This window comes from Hemiscyllium ocellatum, chromosome 8, assembly GCF_020745735.1.
Source record: "Hemiscyllium ocellatum isolate sHemOce1 chromosome 8, sHemOce1.pat.X.cur, whole genome shotgun sequence".
Lineage (NCBI taxonomy): Eukaryota > Metazoa > Chordata > Chondrichthyes > Orectolobiformes > Hemiscylliidae > Hemiscyllium > Hemiscyllium ocellatum.
The window spans coordinates 101,916,230-101,937,133 of NC_083408.1; the positions used below are offsets into that span (position 1 = coordinate 101,916,230).

General features: G+C 42.0%; 1 protein-coding gene across 1 annotated transcript in view; it reads left to right on the forward strand.

Annotated features, from left to right (window-relative positions):
- LOC132818217 (latent-transforming growth factor beta-binding protein 2-like) overlaps positions 1-20,904 on the forward strand; it is a 437,178-nt gene that overhangs the window by 322,069 nt on the left and 94,205 nt on the right. The window contains exons 21-23 of the mRNA XM_060828998.1: positions 4,970-5,092; positions 6,989-7,114; positions 15,335-15,460. Of these exons, the coding sequence (XP_060684981.1) occupies positions 4,970-5,092; positions 6,989-7,114; positions 15,335-15,460 (375 nt within the window). The remainder of the gene's footprint in view (positions 1-4,969; positions 5,093-6,988; positions 7,115-15,334; positions 15,461-20,904) is intronic.

Consider the following 20,904-nt stretch of genomic DNA (forward strand, 5'->3'; position numbering starts at 1 on the left):
AAAGATTACTTACAGCTCTTTATTCTAACATCTAACTGCACTGGTGGATTCTAGCGGGCAAGATATCATACTCAAAGTATCAGGACTTGCACCTTTATTAGAAACCAAGACTGAAGGTAGCTGCTAGGACCATGATCTGGAAAGCCATCAGACCTCTGAAGATCCGGTCGTATTGCCTGGACTGGTCAGCCTGTGAGGGTCTCTCTCATTGTAGTGGTCCACTGTGTGCTCTATAACATAGTCCTCCAGAAATGTGTGAACCTTGAAAATGGTATGGACCTTAAAGAAAGTAATGTCTTAGAATAGGACATTCTACTTATTGGTGGAAGAGGAAAGTTCTGAATACAGAAGTGCCCCAGCTGTGAAGCAAGCCTTAAGGATATCATTAAAATGTATCGATGTTCAGGGGTCATTTCATTACCTGATCTCTTCTAATCCAGGAGAACAGTAAGGGTCAAGGAACCGCCATTGAGAGTATTTTGAAAGTACTTCCACTGAACTTGCAACCTGGAATAATCACCTATTATCGCCAGTGAGTTGATCCAGATTAGATTAGATACCCTACAGTATGGACCATCCATAGTTTTCACTGTTCCCCTTATAGACACACACACACCCCTTCATGCACTTTTTCCCTCTTATCCCGTATCACAATTAAATAAATGAGGCTCAAATATCTTGTGACATGAGTCAATAAGTGAAAACATATACAGTCAGTTCTTGCTATAATGTGTCTTTCATTAATGCAAATGGCTGCAACGCAATTGATGAGTAGGGAACACTGTTCCTAAAACATGAACTTGTAAAATATGTATTGGCTATAATGCAATTAGGTCACCAACACTTAAGTGTTATTTGTATTGCATGATTTTTGTGTAGTGCGGCATCGCACAGGAACATGGCTATCACATTATAGAAGAAATGAGTGTACATTTCTTTCATTAACAGGGGGATTGAGTTTAAGAGTTATAAGATCTTGTTGCAGCTCTATAAAACTTTGGTTAGACCGCACTTGGAATACTGCGTCCAGTTCTGGTCGCCCAATTATAGGAAAGATGTGGATGCTTTGGAGAGGGTTCAGAGGAGGTTTACCAGGATGCTGCCTGGACTGGAGGGCTTATCTTATGAAGAGAGGTTGACTGAGCTCGGACTTTTTTCATTGGAGACAAGGAGGAGGAGAGGAGACCTAATTGAGGTATACGAGATAATCAGAGGCATAGATAGAGTCGATAGCCAGAGACTATTTCCCAGGGCAGAAATGGCTAACACGAGGGGTCTTAGTTTTAAGCTGGTTGGAGGAAAGTATAGAGGGGATGTCAGAGGCGGGTTCTTTACACAGAGAATTGTGAGAGCATGGAATGCGTTGCCAGCAGCAGTTGGGAAGCAAGGTCATTGGGGACATTGAAGAAACTGCTGGACATGCATATGGTCACAGAACTTTGGGAATGCATACATGAGGATCAGTGGTCGGCACAACATCGTGGGCTGAAGGGCCTGTTCTGTACTGTACTGTTCTATGTTCTATATTCTATTTCAAGGTGGTTTGTTTAACACACTGACCTCCAATTTCAGTCACCATCTCAGTCACTGTTCTTGGTCATATTTATGGATTGCCTTGTGAACGAAGATGAAGTGGGGCAGTTTATTTGCTTGAGAGAGGTATGAAACCCTTTGGCCTCTGTGACCAATGCCGGCGATTCACTGACATAGGAAGCTACTCCTATCGGTTCTGGGAAACATAATTCAACATGACAGACCTGAGCCTTGCTGAGAGAACAGTAGGGGGCATAGATACTAGTGTAATGGGAATCTCACGGGATTAATGGTCCAGCAGCACAGGGCAGTGCCCTGGATATGTGGGTTCAAATCCCACCGTAACAGCCAATGGAATTTACAATCTGTTGATAAAAGTCTGGAATATAAAGCTGGTCCAAGAAATGAAGACTGTGAAAGCTATTGTCATGAAAACCCTTATGGTTTACAAATGTTCTTAGGGCTTGTCCTTACTGAGTCTGGCTTACATATGACTCCAAACCCCCAGAGATCTCATTGACTCTTAACTATCTCCTCAAATGGTCTAGTAAATCACCAGTTCAAGGACAATTAGGACAGGCAGGAAATGCCAAAGATAGCCCACATCGCATGAAAGAACAATGAAAAAGGGTACCCTGAACAACCAAAGACCTTGTGAGAATCTAGTGATGTCCTCACCCTTGCATACAGGAAGAACCCAATTGAGCTATTTCTTTTCCCTCTGATCTTCTACTATTTTGCACCTCCTAGTGTTCTCAGCCACCACAGGGTGTGTTTGCTTTGTTTCAGATGGCCTTCTCGTATAGCCCTGTGCAAAGGGGGTATCTCCAATCTCTCCTACTGCCTCAAGGAGAATCTTCAGATTAGCATCTGGAAGTGAGGGCCAACCATATCACAGGCCAGTCTTTTGCTTCCTGTTTCCCATTGCTGCTCAGGTCCCTCAGTAATTCTGTGATGAGCCATGCTGTGTTGGAATTGGCTCCTGTACAGTCCCTTATCCTTTGATACTCCTGTAACTGCTAAATTCACGCCAAATCCACCTTACAGCCAAATGCCAGGCTGTTTCCTTCAAATCAGATAATCTGATGCTAATGGGAAAGTTAAGCCACATTGCTTTTCTTAGTCCCATACTACCCTTCTCCTCATCTTTCCAGTTTCATCTGGTGCCTCAAATCATCTCCATCCAGCTCCTCACTAATACACACATGCTAAATCTTCCTGACCCCAGACACTGTCACCATCCTCTCAAAACTATTGCCATTACAGGTAATTTATCTTTTGGTTGAGAGAGTATTATAAAACATACTTCTTTTGGTGTTGTTTGAAAGCGGACTGTGTTCGTGATCTATGTTAACATCTGGGATTTGGAAGATAAAAGAAAAACTACAGTTTTAAGCATTTGTTCTTTTAATGTGGGCAATAAACATAAGCCAAGGTAGATGATGGACTAGTGGTATTATCAGTAGACTAACTTAATCCAGAGACCTAAGTAATATCCTAATGACACAGGTTCAAATCCCACTACAGCAGATGGTAGAATCCGAGTTCAATAGAAATCTGGAGTTAAGAGACTAATATGGATGACCATGAATCCATTGTCAATTATTGGAAAAACCACTCTGGTTCACTAATATCCTTAGGGAAGGAAATTGCCAGCCTTACCTGCCCTGGCCTACATGTGTCTTCACAGTGATGTGCTTAACTATTGTCTGGGCAATTATGGATGTGCAATAAATGCTGACTTGATCAATGATGCCCTCCTTCCATGAATGAATTTTAAAAATGATCACATTTTTGGACATTTGTGTTGTCCTAGTCTATGATGGTGCATCTTTTTAAACCACTGCTTGCAATGTACAGAGGTTACTTTGATTGTTCCTCCACAAGCTCCACCAACAAGAGCAGCATCATCTTTATGTGGACTTATGTTTTTCCTTCTGTGCTGATGGGTAAACATTCTGCAATTCCTCAACCAACCTCATGGGAGCACCAGGACTTATGACTTGTGATTCCAGGAGATGGCTGCCTACATCTTTTCTTTGCAACAGCAATGGACAATTGGTGCGGCATTGCTGACAGTTCCTGTATCCAAGGACATGGTGCTTGGAACAATAACCTAAGAGCATGAAGAGGGAGTTCATCTCTAGTCTCCACTAAGTGAACTGATCTCAACCAGATCAGAGCTCAGAGTTAGTATTGTTCTCAGCATCTCTGAGCAGAGACAATCACACGATGCATAGTCCTGCTGCCACTGATAATGCAGTAAATCTTAATGATACTTGTGGACCAGGGATTCCCAAAGAGAGTAAGATCATAACATGAGCTTTTGGGGTTGCCAGCTCACAGCAATAACTGCGATAATCCCTCCTCACTCTCATGAACCTTCACAGCTCTCATACGTCTTCTCTCCATTTCCCGTCTCTCCATTTTTACTGGGGTGACATTGCATAAAATGTTTGCAAAGCATTGAAGTATTTTTGCTGGACCAAATACATTAACTCTGGTTTCTCTTCACAGATGCTGCCAGACCTGTTGAGCATTCCTGTTTTAGTTTCTAATTTCCAACATTGCAACTTTTTTTTTTTGCAAAGCACTGTTCTATGTTAAAAGATAAAGTATCAGTACACTAGTGTAAGGAATGAACTGCCAGAGGAAGTGGTGGAGGGGGGTACAATTACAACATTTAAAAGGCATCTGGGTGGCTGTATGAAGAAGAAGGGTTGAGAGGGATATGGGCCAAATGCTGGCAAATGGGACTAGATTAGTTGGGATATCTGGTTAGTACCGACGAGTTGGATTGAAGGGCCTGTTTCCAAGCTGTACGACTCTACGACTGTATAACATGTAAAAAAAAAGCCACTTGGATTGGAAACTGGTAAAATTATAACATTCTTAAAATTTTGTCCCAGCATGATTCAGAACCTCCGAAATAAAGAGCAAATTAGTGATGAGAAGGTGGAAGAAAAAGAAACATTAATTGTTATTTGAGTGATTGAAACAAAACTGAATCGCAAACAAGTGTCATCTGAGTAGGTTTGGCTTATTTACCTGTTGTTGCCATACAATAGACAGTGCTACAAGAAGCCTGTTCTTTATTTGTTGGATGAATGACTTCAGTCTTTGAGTACGTCCAAGATGCAGTGCTGCCAACTGGGATCAGTGCATACATTCTTGATAGTGTGTGCTTCACGGAACACTTATAACAAAGGAAACTTTTCTTTTCTTAGTAGTGTTGCCACCAGAGCCTTTCACTCCACATTATTTCAGTGTTACTCCTGTCAGCTTAGTGGATTGTCAATTGTTACAACTATTTATGATGAAAGAAGACTTGTACATTTTGGTTGTTTTGTTCTGTAATTAGATCCCTCTGCAATTGTTAAAAAAAAGTTTGGAAACATACAACTCTAATGTTAGAATGTATTTATGTCTGTTTCAGATGAGAACGAATGCTTGACATTTGGCATTTGTGCCAATGGAAATTGTATAAATGTGGATGGATCCTACCGATGCAGTTGTAACCAAGGGTTTGAACCTGGGGATAACCTGAAGAGCTGCAGAGGTATTTGAACATGTTTAAATAAATGCAACATAATTTACACCACTTAACTCAGAAGGAATGTACACATGGCCCCACACCAAAACTGACTCAGTTACTTGTTTTATCCAACCCATTGTTGACTCTGGCTTTTGTTAACTTCCGCTATTTAAAATTTCCAGGCGTGGAGTATTTAAATGTGCTGTGCTGGAACTAGTGTGTTAAAACCCTTGTTTTTTCTGATGCACATTAATGATCTGAATCTTGGTATGCAGGGGGCAATTACAAAGTTTGCAGATGTCATGAAACTTGGAAGAATTGTAAACTGTTAGGAGGACAGTGTGGAACTCCAAAAAGACACCGGGAAGTTGGTGGAATGGGTGACTAAGTGGAAAATGAGGTTCAGTGTGAGGGGTGTTGAGGCAATGCACTTGGAAGGAAAAACATTGAAAGACAATGTAAAATAAAAGTTCACTCATAAAAGGGGTGCAGGAGCAGAGGGATGTGGGTATATGTGTGCACTGACCTGGAAAAGTGGTGGAGGCAGATTCAATCGAGGCATTCGAGAGGGGCATTGGATGAGCATTTGGATGGAAATAATGTGCAATGATATGAGGGGAGAAAGCAGATTGGCAGCAAGTAATGGTGTTCATTTGCAGAACTGGTGTGGACATGATGGGCTGAATGACCTTTCCGTGCCTTGGCATTTCTATGATTTTGTGATGAGTCCAATAATGAGAGCCATGCCAGCCCACTGCGCCCCACCCTCCAAAACTCTCAACCCTCTGATCCTACTTGGAAACTGCAGGCTGTTACTGCAGCATCTCCAATCCAACACAAAAACACAAGCAGCCACATATACAAACCCACTCACACGAAAGACTCCCTACAGTGTGGAAACAGGCCTTTTGGCCCAACAAGTCCTCCAAAGAGTATCCCACCCAGACCCATTCCCTAACCCTATTATTCTACAACTACCCCTGACTAATGCACCTAACCTATACATCCCTGAACACTATGGGCAATTTAGCATGGCCAATTCACCTGACCTGCACATTTATGGACTGTGGGAGGTAACCGGAGCATCCAGAGGAAACCCAAGCAGATATGGGGAGAATGTGCAAACTCCACACAAACAGTCACCAGAAGCTGGAATCGAACCCCCGTCCCTGGCACTGTGAGGCATCAGTGCTGACCACTGAGACACACACACACACACACACACACAAACATACACACACACGCGCACACACACACTCATACAGAGACACTCACTTACCCACACAGACACACACATACAAAGACATATGTACACACACATTCACACATCCACATCCACACACAGACACACCCACACCCACCATTGATAGAATATTGGTGATGAAACAATTAAACCTCTGGAGCCAATCATTGACTCACTGAAGGACCTCAAGTGACCCGCAGGTAAGGAGGAGTTCCTCGCCCTTCCCCACCTCTAGCTTTATCTTGGTTGAGTCAGGATGTTGGTGAGCACTTCGCCCTTATTTCCCCTTCTGACATAGCCAGCCTGTACAGCCCGCCCCATTTTCTACCCAGCTCCAAGATAGGGAAAAGTCTGGGGGTGAATTAAATAATCACATTTCATCTCATATCCCTATGTATACATTCCAAAACGCTGTTTCCATTCTTTTTTGCCTTTACTTGTACATGCATTTTAATGCATTTGATTTCCTGAACCTCTCTGCTCATATTCCATCCATTTTTCCATTACATGTATATTCCTAGGTCTATAGCTACAAAATTCTTCCAGAATATATTTAGCATTTTGAAGATGGACTGAATACAGAAGTAATTCATCAATTGGTTGAAAAGCCCATTAGTTTTCTCCAAAGTTATGCATAAAAGAAACGTGAACTCAGTTTATTGTGTTTTGTATTATAGATATCGATGAATGTATGTCTCTTGATGTTTGTTTCAATGGACTTTGTACAAACACTGAGGGATCTTATGAATGTTCATCCTGCAGTCTTGGCTACAAACTATCAGAAGACAGACACAGATGTGAAGGTAGGCAGTGTGTTGATGTTCCAAGGTACAAAACAAATCACTTCTGGTTGTTGAAACATGAAAAATGGGCCAAATAATGAAACTTAAAATGCCACTGCCATCAGCCCAGTCAATTACTTCAGCAATCTCAGCATTCTCTCAGGCAGTACATTCCATATATCTACCACCCTTTGGGTGAAAAAGGATTTTCTTAGATCTCTTCTAAACCAAATACTCCTCGTCTTAAATTTATGCCAGTTGTTCTTGAATAGGCCTGAGATTCTCACAATCTACTCTGTGCAGGCCTCTCATAGTGTCGCATACCTCAGTCAGATCCATCCTCAGCTTTCTCTGTTCCAACAAAAACAAACCCAGCCTATCCAGTCTCTTCTCATAACTGAGGCTTTTCATCCCAATTAACATCCTGGTGAATCTCCTCTGTGCCCTCTCCAGTGCAATCACATTCTTCTAATAGTGTGGCAACCAGAACTGCACACAATATTCCACCTGTGGCCTAACCAAAGTTTTATAAAGTATAAAGATGTAAGAAGACTTCCTTGCTCCTTTATTCTACACCCTGGCTAATAAAGACCTTCTTTACCACCCTACCTACCTGTGCTGACACCTTCAAGGATCTATGGGCTTGTACACCAAAGTCCCTTTGCTCTCCAGTACTCTCAAGGGGCTGACCATTAATTGTGTCTCTCTTTCCCTTATTATACCTTCCAAAATGCAAGTCATAACACCTATCATAATTAACTTGCATCTGCCATTGCTCTATCCAAGTTTCCAGCTGGTCAATATCAGACTGTAGCCTGAGACGATCCCCCTCAGTATCAACAACACCAATGTTCGTGTCATCTGTAAGCTTACTAATTAAACCTTCTGCATTCACATCTAAGTCACTAACATTAGTACATAACAAACAGCAAAGGTCCCAGCACTGATCCCTGAGGTACACCGCTGGTCTCAGGCTTCCAATTACAAAAACAATCATCCACCATCACCCTTTCCAATCTGTTTGTAGCAGAGAGTCCCACTAATCTCTGGGTAAAGAAATGTCTCCTCATCTCAGTCCCTACCACATACCCTTACACTGTGACTACTGTTTCTGGACTTCCCAGTCAACATGCTTCCTGCATTTGTCCTGTTTAGTCCTGTTAGAAATTTATAGATTTCTATGAGATCACTCCTCATTCTTTTACATTCCAGTGAATAAAGACCTAACCGATTCAGTCTCACTCAGTCCTGTAAACTAAGGAATCAGTCAACCTTTATTATATTCCCTCCATAACTAGAGCACCCTTCCTCAGACAAGGAGACCAAATGTAATATCTGGCTGATTTCTTAATCCAGTTGAGCCTGTCTGTCACATAAAGTGGTTGAGACCAAAACATTGAATGTTTTCACAGAATTATATGTAGTTCTTTGTAGAGTTGTTAAGCTCCAATTTACACAAACAACAGAAGCTTCTCTTTATTAGATTTGCATAGCCGCTGTATGTTTAAGTTTTCCAAGAGGTAAGGTTAGGTTACAACACATGTTCAGGTGGACTAGCTTTCTGCTACTCATCATCTATTTTAAAAATAATTTTAAATGTCCAAAGAGGTGAAAAATTAATGACGGAATAAATTATGTGGAAAAGCTTTTGCACTTTATTCTAGCTAAGGTTTTTCATTCAAAGCATATTGAACGTTGTGCAGTAATTTGAATTGGTATTTTAAGGACTCTAAAATTAGAAACATCAACACAACCGATTTCAAATAATCACCATGTTAACACTAAATACATCATGGGCCAGGAATCTGTATAATTAGCCAGGTAGATTTCTTATCATCTTTTGCACACCCATTGATAAATAAAATTGTGTAGTTCAAAACGATCTAATGAATTTAATTTCTGGAAAACAGTTAAAGTATTGGGTATATTCAATGGTATGTTTGTATTGTAGAGGTGAAGTTGCCTTATCAACTTAGTCTTATATAAGTCTTATCAGACCATAGGGCTGTCCTGTCAGTAGAAAAGGATGACTAGTGGTGGCTTAACCTGAGGGTCACCATGCCTCAGGACGGGGGAGCGGTTGAGAAGGAATGTCCTCCATGGTAACCTTAGCCAACGTAGGACTTGCAGCACTCTGCATCGCTATCCAGCCGACTGTACCAACTGGCCCCCAGTTTTTTTTATTGATAGTCACTATAGTCAAAACCAAACAGAGAAGATAATGAAAAACCGAAAGAACTGTGGATGCTGGAAATAAGAAACAAAAACAGAAATGGCTGGAAAAACTCAGCATTTGTGTAAAGAAACCAGAGAAAATAATGGCATTTCTGAAGTGATTGTCACTTCAGGTATTTGTTGGATAGATTAATTTTTGTGCGGTTGCACAAATCTCAGAAAGGCACTAGAACTCCATCTTACTCTTTGCACAGTCAGTCTGATTGCTGCTCAAATAGATAGTCATCCAGTTGGTCAGTTAGCCAGTCAACAATCTATATAATGTAACAGAAACATGTCTGAGATGTCATATTAGTATTCTATTAGTTATTAACAGACTTTTAATAATCTGTTTCACCAAGGACCTTAGTTTTCATGGGAGAAGTCCGAGTCTGAGAAAGTATATTTGTTTGCAGAGTTAACTATTGCAATAACTCATTGCACTGTCTGCCTTGTTCACCCTATTTCAACATGAGCCAGCAAGTTCTCAACATATCAACCCATGGCACATTCAATGATATGTTTCTACTGTAAAGGTAAAGTTACCATAGTCTTATCAGATCATAGGACCATATGAAAGACCATTCGATACAGGAGCAAAATTAGGCCATTCAGCCCATGAAGTCTGCTCTGCCATTCCATTGTAGCTGAATGGGGTTTCTCAACCCCCATTTTCTTTGTAACTCTTGTTCCCCTTCCCAAACAAGTCAGGCACATGCTATCACAGTGACATCTGTGGCTACTCAGAAATTCAAACAACACCAATCAAATTTAGTTCGTATACAGTGCCCTATCACCCAAGCCACCAAAGTGCTTTCTAAAGATCTTTTCACTTTCTGAAGATCAATTCCCTCTGGCTGCATCTTCATGTAGTCCCAGGAACCATAGCTAGGGTGGAGGACTCCCTGGGCACTGGATGATTGGCCAAGTGACCACAGCGGGTGCTTGTATCCGGATGGCCCTTACATGCTGAGGGTCTTCTTGCCAGAGGCAAATAGACCCTCCTCAGCTTGAAGAGAGTCAGGGATGGGGTCTGGGTGGTGGGGGGGTGTAGGGGGGTGGGGGCACTTTTGGATTGTCCTGAGAGAAACTTCTGTGGCGCCTGGATTTGGTTTGTCAATCAGCTGGGTACCTCCTGGCTTGGCCATGTCTCCTCCTTTGGAAAAGGCTCCTGGGGTAGCCTTCTCAGACTCCTTGCCTGTATGCCTGGGGCTTATGGCAGAGGTAATGGAATACAGGAATATGCATCTCTCCCAGAAGCTCTTGAGATGCTGAGCATAGACCTCCATGGCAGCAGCCAACCAGACCATGAAGACATGTATGAGGCAATTGGATCCCCAAAACATACCTACACCTCTTGCAATGGCTTAGTGATATTATTGCTGGATTATTAATCTAGAAACTCAGCTAATGTTCTGGGGAGCTAGGTTCGAATCCCACCACAGCAAATGGTGGAGTTTGGATTCTATAAAAAAATTCTAAAAATAAAACCTATGATGTCATTGCGAATTGTCAGAAAGACTCAGCTGGCTCAGTTACGTCCTTCAGGGAAGGAAATCTGTCATCCTTACCTGGTCTGGCCTACATGTGACTCCAATCCCACAGTGATGTGGTTGAGGCTCAACTGCCTTCTGGGCAAGGGGGATGGTTGGTGAATAGCCAGCGACATTCACATCTTGTGAATGAATAAAAATAGCCTTTGAACAATGAGGGCCATTATATCCCATTCTCTGTCCATTGCTTCTGCTCGTCCCTGTGCATTTGCTTGAAGTCTCTGATCCCTGAGACCACAGGGTCCTCTCCTGCCTGAATTGGTATAAAAGCCAGGCCAGAAATCCTCTAAGCTCCTTCAAACAGAATCTGTTCCATCCTTTGATAGGTCCTTGCTTTAATATCTTAGACAGTAAGTCAGCAGAGCAACATTCGTTTGTTACTGTACCAAAAAGTCATGTCTATTAAGGTCTTCCAAAAAAAAATTTTCATTTTAAGATTTTCTATTGCAAATTAACATACAAAAGGAAACAAAATACAACACTTTGTGCAAATGCATGAAATTAAAACTCAAATTTGTGTTATCAGTCAGAATAACAGGTTGTTGAATTTCAACCTTTTAGGAGATAGTCACAAGCCCTGCTGACCCAGTGCAGAATTTGGAGGTGCCATTGTTGAACTGAGGTGGACAAAGTTAAGAATGCCAGGTTATAGTCCAACAGGTTTATTTGGAGGTACCAGCTGTCGGAGTGCTGCTTCTTCATCAGGTGGTTGTCCTGATTTGATTGCGATTGGGTAGCACGGTGGCACAGTGGTTAGCACTGCTGCCTCACAGCGCCAGAGACCCGGGTTCAATTCCCGCCTCAGGCGAGTGACTGTGTGGAGTTTGCACATTCTCCCTGTGTCTGTGCGGGTTTGCTCTGGTTTCCTCCCACAATCCAAAAAAATGTGCAGATTAGGTGAATTGGCCACGCTAAATTGCCCATAGTGTTAGGTGTAGGGGAATGGGTCTGGGTGAGTTGCGCTTCAGCAGGTCAGTGTGGACTTGTTGGGCCGAAGGGCCTGTTTCCACACTGTAAGTAATCTAATCAACAATGGTCAGCCCTGGAAACCAATTGTCCCTTCAACCAGTCTTTTGATCAGTGTGTCAGACAAGCCCACCACTGACCTACAGCAAAGAGTGTTGATTCTGAAAATTCCGATTTTGGATGGTATAAGGGTGCCACTGGTGGTAGGTGGTGCCTCGAAAGCTAGTGCTTCCAAATAAACCGTTGGAGTATAATATGGTGTTATTGTGTGATTTTTAACTTTGACCCAGTACATAGCACAGCGAAATTGATTGCATTATCTTACAGTGGCTTAGTGGTAATGTCACAGGCCGAGTAATCCAGAACCCCAGGTTAATATTTGAAGAACATGAGGCTGTGACATTAGTAAATCTGGAATAAAAAGTTCTCACTGTGGTCAAAAACATACTGAGTCGCTAGTACCCTTTAGAGAATGCTATCTGTCCTCCTTACCTGGTCTGACCTACAGGTAGTTCCAGACACTTAACTCTTGATTTGTTCCTGCAATTTGGGGCGGGCAATTAGTGTTGCACCCCTTACCATCCAAAATCAGAATTTTCAGAATCAACACTCCTTGCTGCAGGTCAGTGATGGCCTTGTCTGAACACACTGGTCAACAAACTGGCTGGAGGGCTGTTGTTGTCCAAGGCTGGGCATTGTTATTTTGCAATCAAATCCGATTCCAAACGGGATTCAGGACTATGACCCGCACAGCTGCCAAAGCACCCTGGCACGTGCCAAAAGGGTTCCACTACAGATCAGATTGATACACTTTGTGGGAAGGCTACCCTCATTGCACATCCCCCAACCCTCATTGCCTCTGGAGGTTCCATCAGACTTTACAGGAAATCCTCCTACAGGCTGATTGGCAAAAGAAGCATAGAATCACACAGTCACAGAAGAGACCCTTCAGTCTATCTAGCCTGGATCACCAACATACAGTAGTCCTACTTTCCTGCACTAAGCCCATAGCATTGAATGTTTGACATTTCGAGTGCTCATCCAGGAACGTTTTAAAGGTTGTGAGGTATCCCACCTCAACTACCCTCCCAGGCAGTGCATTCCAGGCCCTCTGGGTGAAAAATGGTTTTCCGCCACAGTGGCTCAGTGGTTAGCGCTGCTGCCTCACAGCACCTGGGTTCGATTCCGTCCTCGGGCGACTGTCTAGATGGAGTGCTCCCCACGTCTGTATAGGTTTCCGCCTGTGTGTTCCAGTTTCCTCCCAAAGATGTGCAGGATTGTCCTTTCTAAATTATCCTGTAGTGTCCAGGCATGTGTCGGCTGGGTGGTTTGGTTAGGGTGATGGGGATCAAAATTGGAGTGGTGCTGGAAAACCACAGCAGGTCAGGCAGTATCTGAGGAGCAGGAAAATTGACATTTCAGGCAAAAGCCCTTTAATAGGAATGGGTTCAATGATGAAGGGCTTTTGCCCGAAATGTTAATTTTTCTGCTCTTTGGATACTGCCTGATCTGCTGTGCTTTTCCAGCATCACTCTAATCTTGACTCTATCTCCAGCATCTGCAGTACCCACTTCTTCCTAGGGTGATGGAGATAGTCTTCGGAGGATCAGTGCAGACTTGATGGGCTGAATAACCTCTTTCTGCACTGTAGGGAGTCTGATTCTCAAATTCCTCTCTAAACCTTCTACTTTTCACTTTAAAATTATGCCCCCTTGTTATCGACCCTTCAACAAAGGCAAAACGCTACTTTCCATTCACCATCTTTACGCCCCATATAATCATATGCACCTCTATCGGGTCTCCCCTCAGCCTTCTGTGCTCTAAAGAAAACATCAAAGCTTATCCAGCCTCCCTTCAGAAGAGAGAGCTGTAAGAGAAAGATTGGAAGATGGCCAAGGATGGTCATGTTGGAAAGGGAGCATTTTAGCAATGGAGGATGGCAAGACCGAATGTAAACTTAGGGAACGGCTCACCGAACATCTCAGCCGGGCCTGCAGGGGCCAACCAGACCTCCCAGTCACTGCTCATTTCAATTCCCCAACCACTCCCTTTCCAACATGACCATTCTTGGCCTCCTCCATTGCCAAAACGAACCACCACGCAATTGGAGGAACAACACCTTATCTTCCTCCTGGGCAGCGCCCAGCCCGGAGGACTCAACATTGAGTTCTCCAGTTTCAAATAACCTTTCTTCCCTTCCCTCAACTCCTTTCCCAGCCCCTCCCCTGCCCTTCCACTCCTCCCTGCCACCAACCGGATGCATTCCTCCCATTGACCAACCAGGCCGTACTCTCTACCTGCCTTCACCTAGCCCCACTTCACCACCCTGCTCTGCCCCTCTCCCCACCCCCCTTTATCTACAGCTCCCCCTATACCCACCCATGGTCCTGAAGAAGGGTTAGACCTGGAACGTCGACTTCTCCACCTCCCGATGCTGCCTGGCTTGCTGTGTTCTTCCAACCACCCACCTGCAATAGAAAAGAGAGTAGAATTTCTGGGAGAGTGTCTGTCTCCATTATTACAAAAATTCAGGTCAACTGAAGAAAGTGATTAACACAGAATAATAAATCAGTGGAGGAAGTGAGGTTTTGATCGAAAAATTACATTTGAACAAGACTGCTCCACATCATGATTATAAAGCACGACACGGGGCGGAGGGGTGCACCAAGAAAAAAGTTAGAAGGAAGCGTGTGAAATGGTGACATAAAAATAAGCAATGGAAAATGTCATGTAAGAAACATCCTGCTGTTCCAACATACTTAATTAATTAAGAAATGAAATGAACTGCGGATGCCGTAAATCAGAACCAAAAACAGAAATTGCTGGAAAAGCTCGGCTGATTTGGCAGCACCTGTGGAGAGAAATCAGACTTAACATTTCAGGTCAAGAGACCCTTCCTCAGAATCGCTCTGAGGAAGGGTTATTGCATTCGAAACGATGGCTCTGATTTCTCAGAGTCAATGTTTCGAATGCAGTGACCCTTCCTCAGAACCATTCTGAGGAAGGGTCACTTGACCTGAAATGTTGAGTCTGATTTCTCTCCACAGATGCTGCCTGACCTGGTGAGCTTTTCCAGCAATTTCTGTTTTTTTGTATTCAATTAACTTGTTGCATTTTCTATTGAATTGTTGAGAGTTTATTTTCTACTGTCTTGGGCGACACGGTGGCACAGTGGTTAGCACTGCTGCCTCACAGCGCCTGAGACCCGGGTTCAATTCCCGACTCAGGCGACTGACTGTGTGGAGTTTCCACGTTCTCCCCGTGTCTGCGTGGGTTTCCTCCGGGTACTCCGGTTTCCTCCCACAGTCCAAAGATGTGCGGGTCAGGTGAATTGGCCATGCTCAATTGCCCGTAGTGTTAGGTAAGGGGTAAATGTAGGGGTATGGTGGGTTGCGCTTCGGCGGGTCGGTGTGGACTTGTTGGGCCGAAGGGCCTGTTTCCACACTGTAAGTAATCTAATCTAGTCTTCCATCTTTTTTCTAATTTTGCTCTGAATATACTTTTGTAGACATGAATGAATGCTTGAGCAAGGATGTCTGTGGTCCAAACGGAGAATGTGTTAACAGTGAAGGATCCTATTTCTGCCTTTGTGCCAGGGGTTTCACCACTACTTCTGATGGTACAGGCTGCCAAGGTAAGACCAGTTAAGATAAGAACACATACTTATAATAAGTTAGTCATGTTAATATGATACCAGCATTTATAAGTAATCATTTTGACCTGACAGAGCACTGAATCATAATTGACTGCTCAGGTTTCTCAGTTTTTTTTTTAACATCGGACAATTCATTCAATTGAGAGTATGTGACATGCCAAAGTCACATTTTTTGCATCTTGCCATTGACCACTGAACTGGACTCGCCATATAAATACAATGGCTACCACAGAGGCTAGGAATCCTGCAGGGAGTAACTTACCTCCTGACTCTGTTCACCATTTGTGAGTCACAAGTCAGGAGTGTGATGGAATACTTTACACTTGCCTGGACACTCAACAAGCTTGACACCATCCAGGACAAAGCAGCCCACTTGGTTGGCACTACATCACAAACATTCACTCCCTCCATCACCAATGCTCTGTATGTACTATCTACAAGATGCACTGTTGAAATTTGCCAAAGATCCTTCGTTAGCACCTTCCAAACCCACGACCACTTCCACCCGGAAGTACAAGAGCTGCAAGCACATGGGAACACTGCCACCTGTAAGTTGCTCTCCAAGCCACTTGCCACTTTCACTTGGAAATATTTCACTGGGTCAAAATCCTGGGATTTCTTCCCTAATGGCATAGTGGGTCTACCTACAGTCTGTGGCCTGCAGTATATCAAGAAAACAGCTCACAATAATTATTGGCCAGCCAGAGATATCCAAATTCCATGAATGGATGAATAAAAAAAAGTAACAAGACTATTTGAGATTTCAAAATAAGCATGAGATTTCATGTTTATTCTCAATTACAATATGCATGTTATATTGTAAAAATTACATATTTCAGCTAATATTTTCACGTTTGATGTGTTGGAGTCCAGGAGTCAAATTGTTGGCCAGGTTTTACTCATTGCAATTTTTGACCTAAGCATATTTAAGGTAAAGAAAGTTAGTAAAGTGACAAGAAGATATAATATACCTTTTAAAGTCCAAAGTAAAAAGTCCAAAGTGCGCCCCATTTGCAAGGTGTCCATTTTATCCATAGAATAGATATTATGCTTTACAGAAATTCCATAAAATGTGGCAAAGAAAATTTGAATAAATATGAAATCACATTCTTATTTTGAAATCTCAATCACTCCATAATCAAGTACCCAACACCTATGGTGTTTCAGTGTGGCTTAATGAGGTAGTTTTAATTAAGATTCTGATTAAAGCAAATAAGCACAATTTGAAAACAAAATCAAACTAAGATTAAATCACAATTAAAAAATCACTGATAAATTGGGGAACATCATCCAAGGGTCATGATTGGGATCATAATGCCAAGTGGAAAAAAATTAGCTTATTTAGTGAGGGGTCGTCTCCATTCATGTAGAATTCAGTATTTTGGTGAATTGCAAAGCTTGTAATGTAGGTTGGCTATTGCCAAGAGAAACCGTTCTTCAGCTCTCCTGCACAGGTATAGCTTTGTCTTTCTAAAGACTTTACTTTAAGAAAGACTCACTAGCAATCACAAGCAGTTACAGTGTAGGAGCACATTTATTGGCTTCCTTATTTTTAATATCTGTCTTACTGGATAGCAATAGTTTGTTTTATCATTATTTAGTTATCAACAGAACATTTTGACAGATGAGTTCAGTTAATTATTCAATTCAGCCACTTTAGCCGTTACTCTAATTAAGTCATGGAGAGTTTGTGAAGTAATAGTCAAGTTTGTTAAGAGCACAAGTCTTTTATATTTCACGCTTTGTGAAATCGGCTAGACGTGAAATTCAATTTCAGCGGGGAAAGTGAATGATAGGGAATAATTCGCCCATTGCAGGTACATCCTGTTTCCCTTCCACTGTGTCAATCAGAAGGGCATGTAGCCAACAGCCAAAGTAAAACTTTACCCCTCTGCCACCAGGAAATTCCAGAACGAGCAATAGTCCATGAATTATTTTGAAATGTTCTGTAAACTAGGTTTCACTCAAAACTAATGTTAAATACCTAGAAGCTGGCAAGTGCAGCTTTCCATACCCAGCAGGGAGAAATAACTGGACAGATAGTCACTGGAGAGATATTCACTCCCTGCCTGTCACATTGTCAATTAGTTTCTGGACAAAAAGGTACACTGGAGTCTTTCACAACTCAGCAGTAATTAAACAGTCAATGACTGTCCATTTAGGGGTTGCATCTGACCACCTTAACGATTGTCTGTGGGTCTGAGTGGGGCACCAGGTTTGTGTACTTTTGGTAATCCATAGAAGCGAGGTGTGTTGGATCCATCTGGTTTCATGTTTTGCGAAGTCTGTCCTGTTTAACTGCCATGTTGAGAAAGTGACGGCTTCCTGACTGGGATTAACCAGAGTGACCGGATTGTGGTGGAGAGGACTGCCACTCAATTTGGGGGCAGTTGAAGGCACAGTTTGTGGAGGGGGGTGGAAGTAAGGCAGTGTCCTCTGAAAACTGGTCAGGAAAGTAACAAAAATTCTGATTGGAAGCAGTTTAGGATTCAACAAAGAAAAACAAGAGATTAGTTAAGATAAGAATAATATAAGAGTAAACCTGCAAGAAACATAAAATCAGGATGTAAAAGCATTCAACATAAAGAGAAAATATGACTGATGACTAATTTAGGCCCCTCACAGAACAAATTAGGAAATTTGATAATGTAGGACAAGGAAAAACAGGACAATTAAATAATTACTTCTATCTTCATGAATGAAAGTATATATCTTCACAGAAATGTTAGGAAATCAACAATCTCATAAGAAAAAGGAATTAAACTAAATTTGAAAATAGTGCGAGAGAAATTATTGGGACTCAAAGCTGATAATTCCCCAGGGTTTGATTATCTATGTTCCATTCTACTAAAGGAAGTGGCCATTGAAGTAATGGATATGTCCGTTGTCAGTTTCTCAAAATTTTATAGTTTCTGCAACAGTCCCAGCAAATTGGAGGGTGGCAAATGTAACCCCACTATTTTTTTTTTAAAAAAAACAGAGAGGATGAAAACGTGAAGTTACAAATTAGTTAGTATATTGACAGTGGTCAGGAAAACCCTGGAGTCTATTATAACGATTATATAGGACATGTACTGTGAACGATAAGTTAACAAGTCACTTAGACATAGTCATCAAGGATTTATCAATGGGAAATCATGGTCGTCAAACCTACTTGAGCTTTTTCAGAACACAGCTAACAGAATAGATAAGGGAGAAGCAGTGGATTTGGTGTATATTGATTTCCAGACAGCATTTTACAATGTCCCAAATCAGAGTTTAATGTGCAAAGTTAAAGCAAACTGAATTAAGGTTAAATAGCTAACATAGACTGAGATTGGTTTAGCAGACAAGAAACAAAAAATAAATTAAAATAAAACAAACAAAACATAGGTTCTTTTTGTAGTGTAAGGTAGTAACTAATGGGCTACATGAGGTTTGGTCTTTGGGCCCCCCATCTATTCACATTAGTCACTGACAGTGGCCATGCATGTATGTAAGTTAGCTTGCTGACCTTGAAGGTTTGTTTTCAGATATTTCATCACTATACTAGATAACAATATCAGTGAAGTGTTGGTGGTATGTCCTGCCTCTCTATTTATAGGTCTTGGTTTTTTAAGGTGGGTGATCTCATTTCTGGTTCTTTTTTCAAGGGAAGGTAGATGGGGCCTAAATTGATGTATTTTTTGATGGAGCTCTGGTTAGAATGCCATGTCTCTAAGAATTCTCATGTAAGACTTTATTTTGCTTGTCCTAGGATGTGTATGTTTCCCAATCAAAGTAGTGTTCTTCTTTGTCTGTATTTATAGAAACTAGTGATAGCAGTTCATGTCTTTTGGCGGCCAGTTGTTGTTCGTGTATCCTGGTGGCAAGTTTCCTGCTAGTTTGGCTGATGTAGTTTTTTTTTACAGTTCTTGCATGGTATCTTGTAAATAACATTAGTTTTGCTGGTTGTATCCTAATGGATCCTTCAGGTTCATTAGTCGCTGTTTAAATGTGTTGGTAGGTTTGTGGGTTACTATGATGCCTAGGGGCCTTAAAAAATCAGGACAGGTAAACAAGACAGATTTCCAAAACATGAAACCAGATGGATCCAACACACCATGCTTCTATGGATTATCAAAAATACACAAACCTAGTGCCCCACTCAGACCCATAGTGTCCCTACCTGGTACACCAACATACAGATTAGCCAAAGAACTCCACCAAAAACTAAAACACCTATTTGAAGATTCACGCCACTCCATTCACTCCACCCAAGAATTCCTGAACAACATCAAAGACACCAAGATAGAAGAGGATGAAATAATGATCTCCTTTGACATTGCAGCCCTTTTCACATCAATTAACATTGACCTGGCCAAAGAAACACTGGCATCACTACTAGGAAAACAAGGACCACAAACACCAGACAGTACCAACTTCATCAGCAAAGACAACATCCTCAAACGAGTGGACCTGTGCCTCACCACCCACTTCACATTCAATAACAAAACCTACAAACAAGTCCACGGAATACCCATGGGATGTTCGCATCGTGGAAGCAGTAATGCAGAGACTTGAGCAAGCTGCCCTCCCATCTATCCAATCCAAACTTTGGGTCTGCTACATAGGTGACACCATCGTCATTCACAAAATGGAACAAAAAGAGGAAGCATACAACACCATCAACAATATCCTGACAGACATAAAATTCGCAAAAGAGAAAGAGAACAATAACAGACTCCCATTTCTAGATGTGACAGTTGACTGTACAGTTAACAGTGCATTTCAAACCATAGAAAAACAACAAACACAGACCAAATACTTTACTTCAGAAGCAATCATCCCAACACCCACAAATGGAGCTGCATCAAGACATTATTTCAATGAGCTACATTGCACTGCAGCACCCAAGAATTACAAAAAGCAGAAGAAAAATATCTATACAATGTTTTCAAGAAAAACGGGTACCCAATAAACAGATTCTGACGATTCCTCAGAAACAAACCCAAGCAAGCTGACACAACGCAACCAAAAATTATAGCTACATTACCGTACATCAAAGACCTATCAAAATGACTTCCAGACTACACAAACCCCTTGGCATCTTGGGAGCCCACAAACCTACCAACACACTTAAACAATGACTAATGAATCTAAAGGATCCATCAGATACTACCAGCAAAACTAACATCATTTACAAGATACCATGCAAGGACTGTAAAAAACATTACATCGGACAAACTAGCAGGAAACTTGCCACACGAACACCAACTGGCCACCAAAAGACACACCCCAATGTCACTAGTTTCTATACATACAGACAAAAGACACCACTTTGACTGGGACAACACACACATCCTAGGACAGGTGAAACAAAGACATGCACGAAAATTCTTAAAAAGGCATGGCATTCTAACCAGAACTGGCTGCCTAACCTGCTGTGCTTTGACCAGCAACAC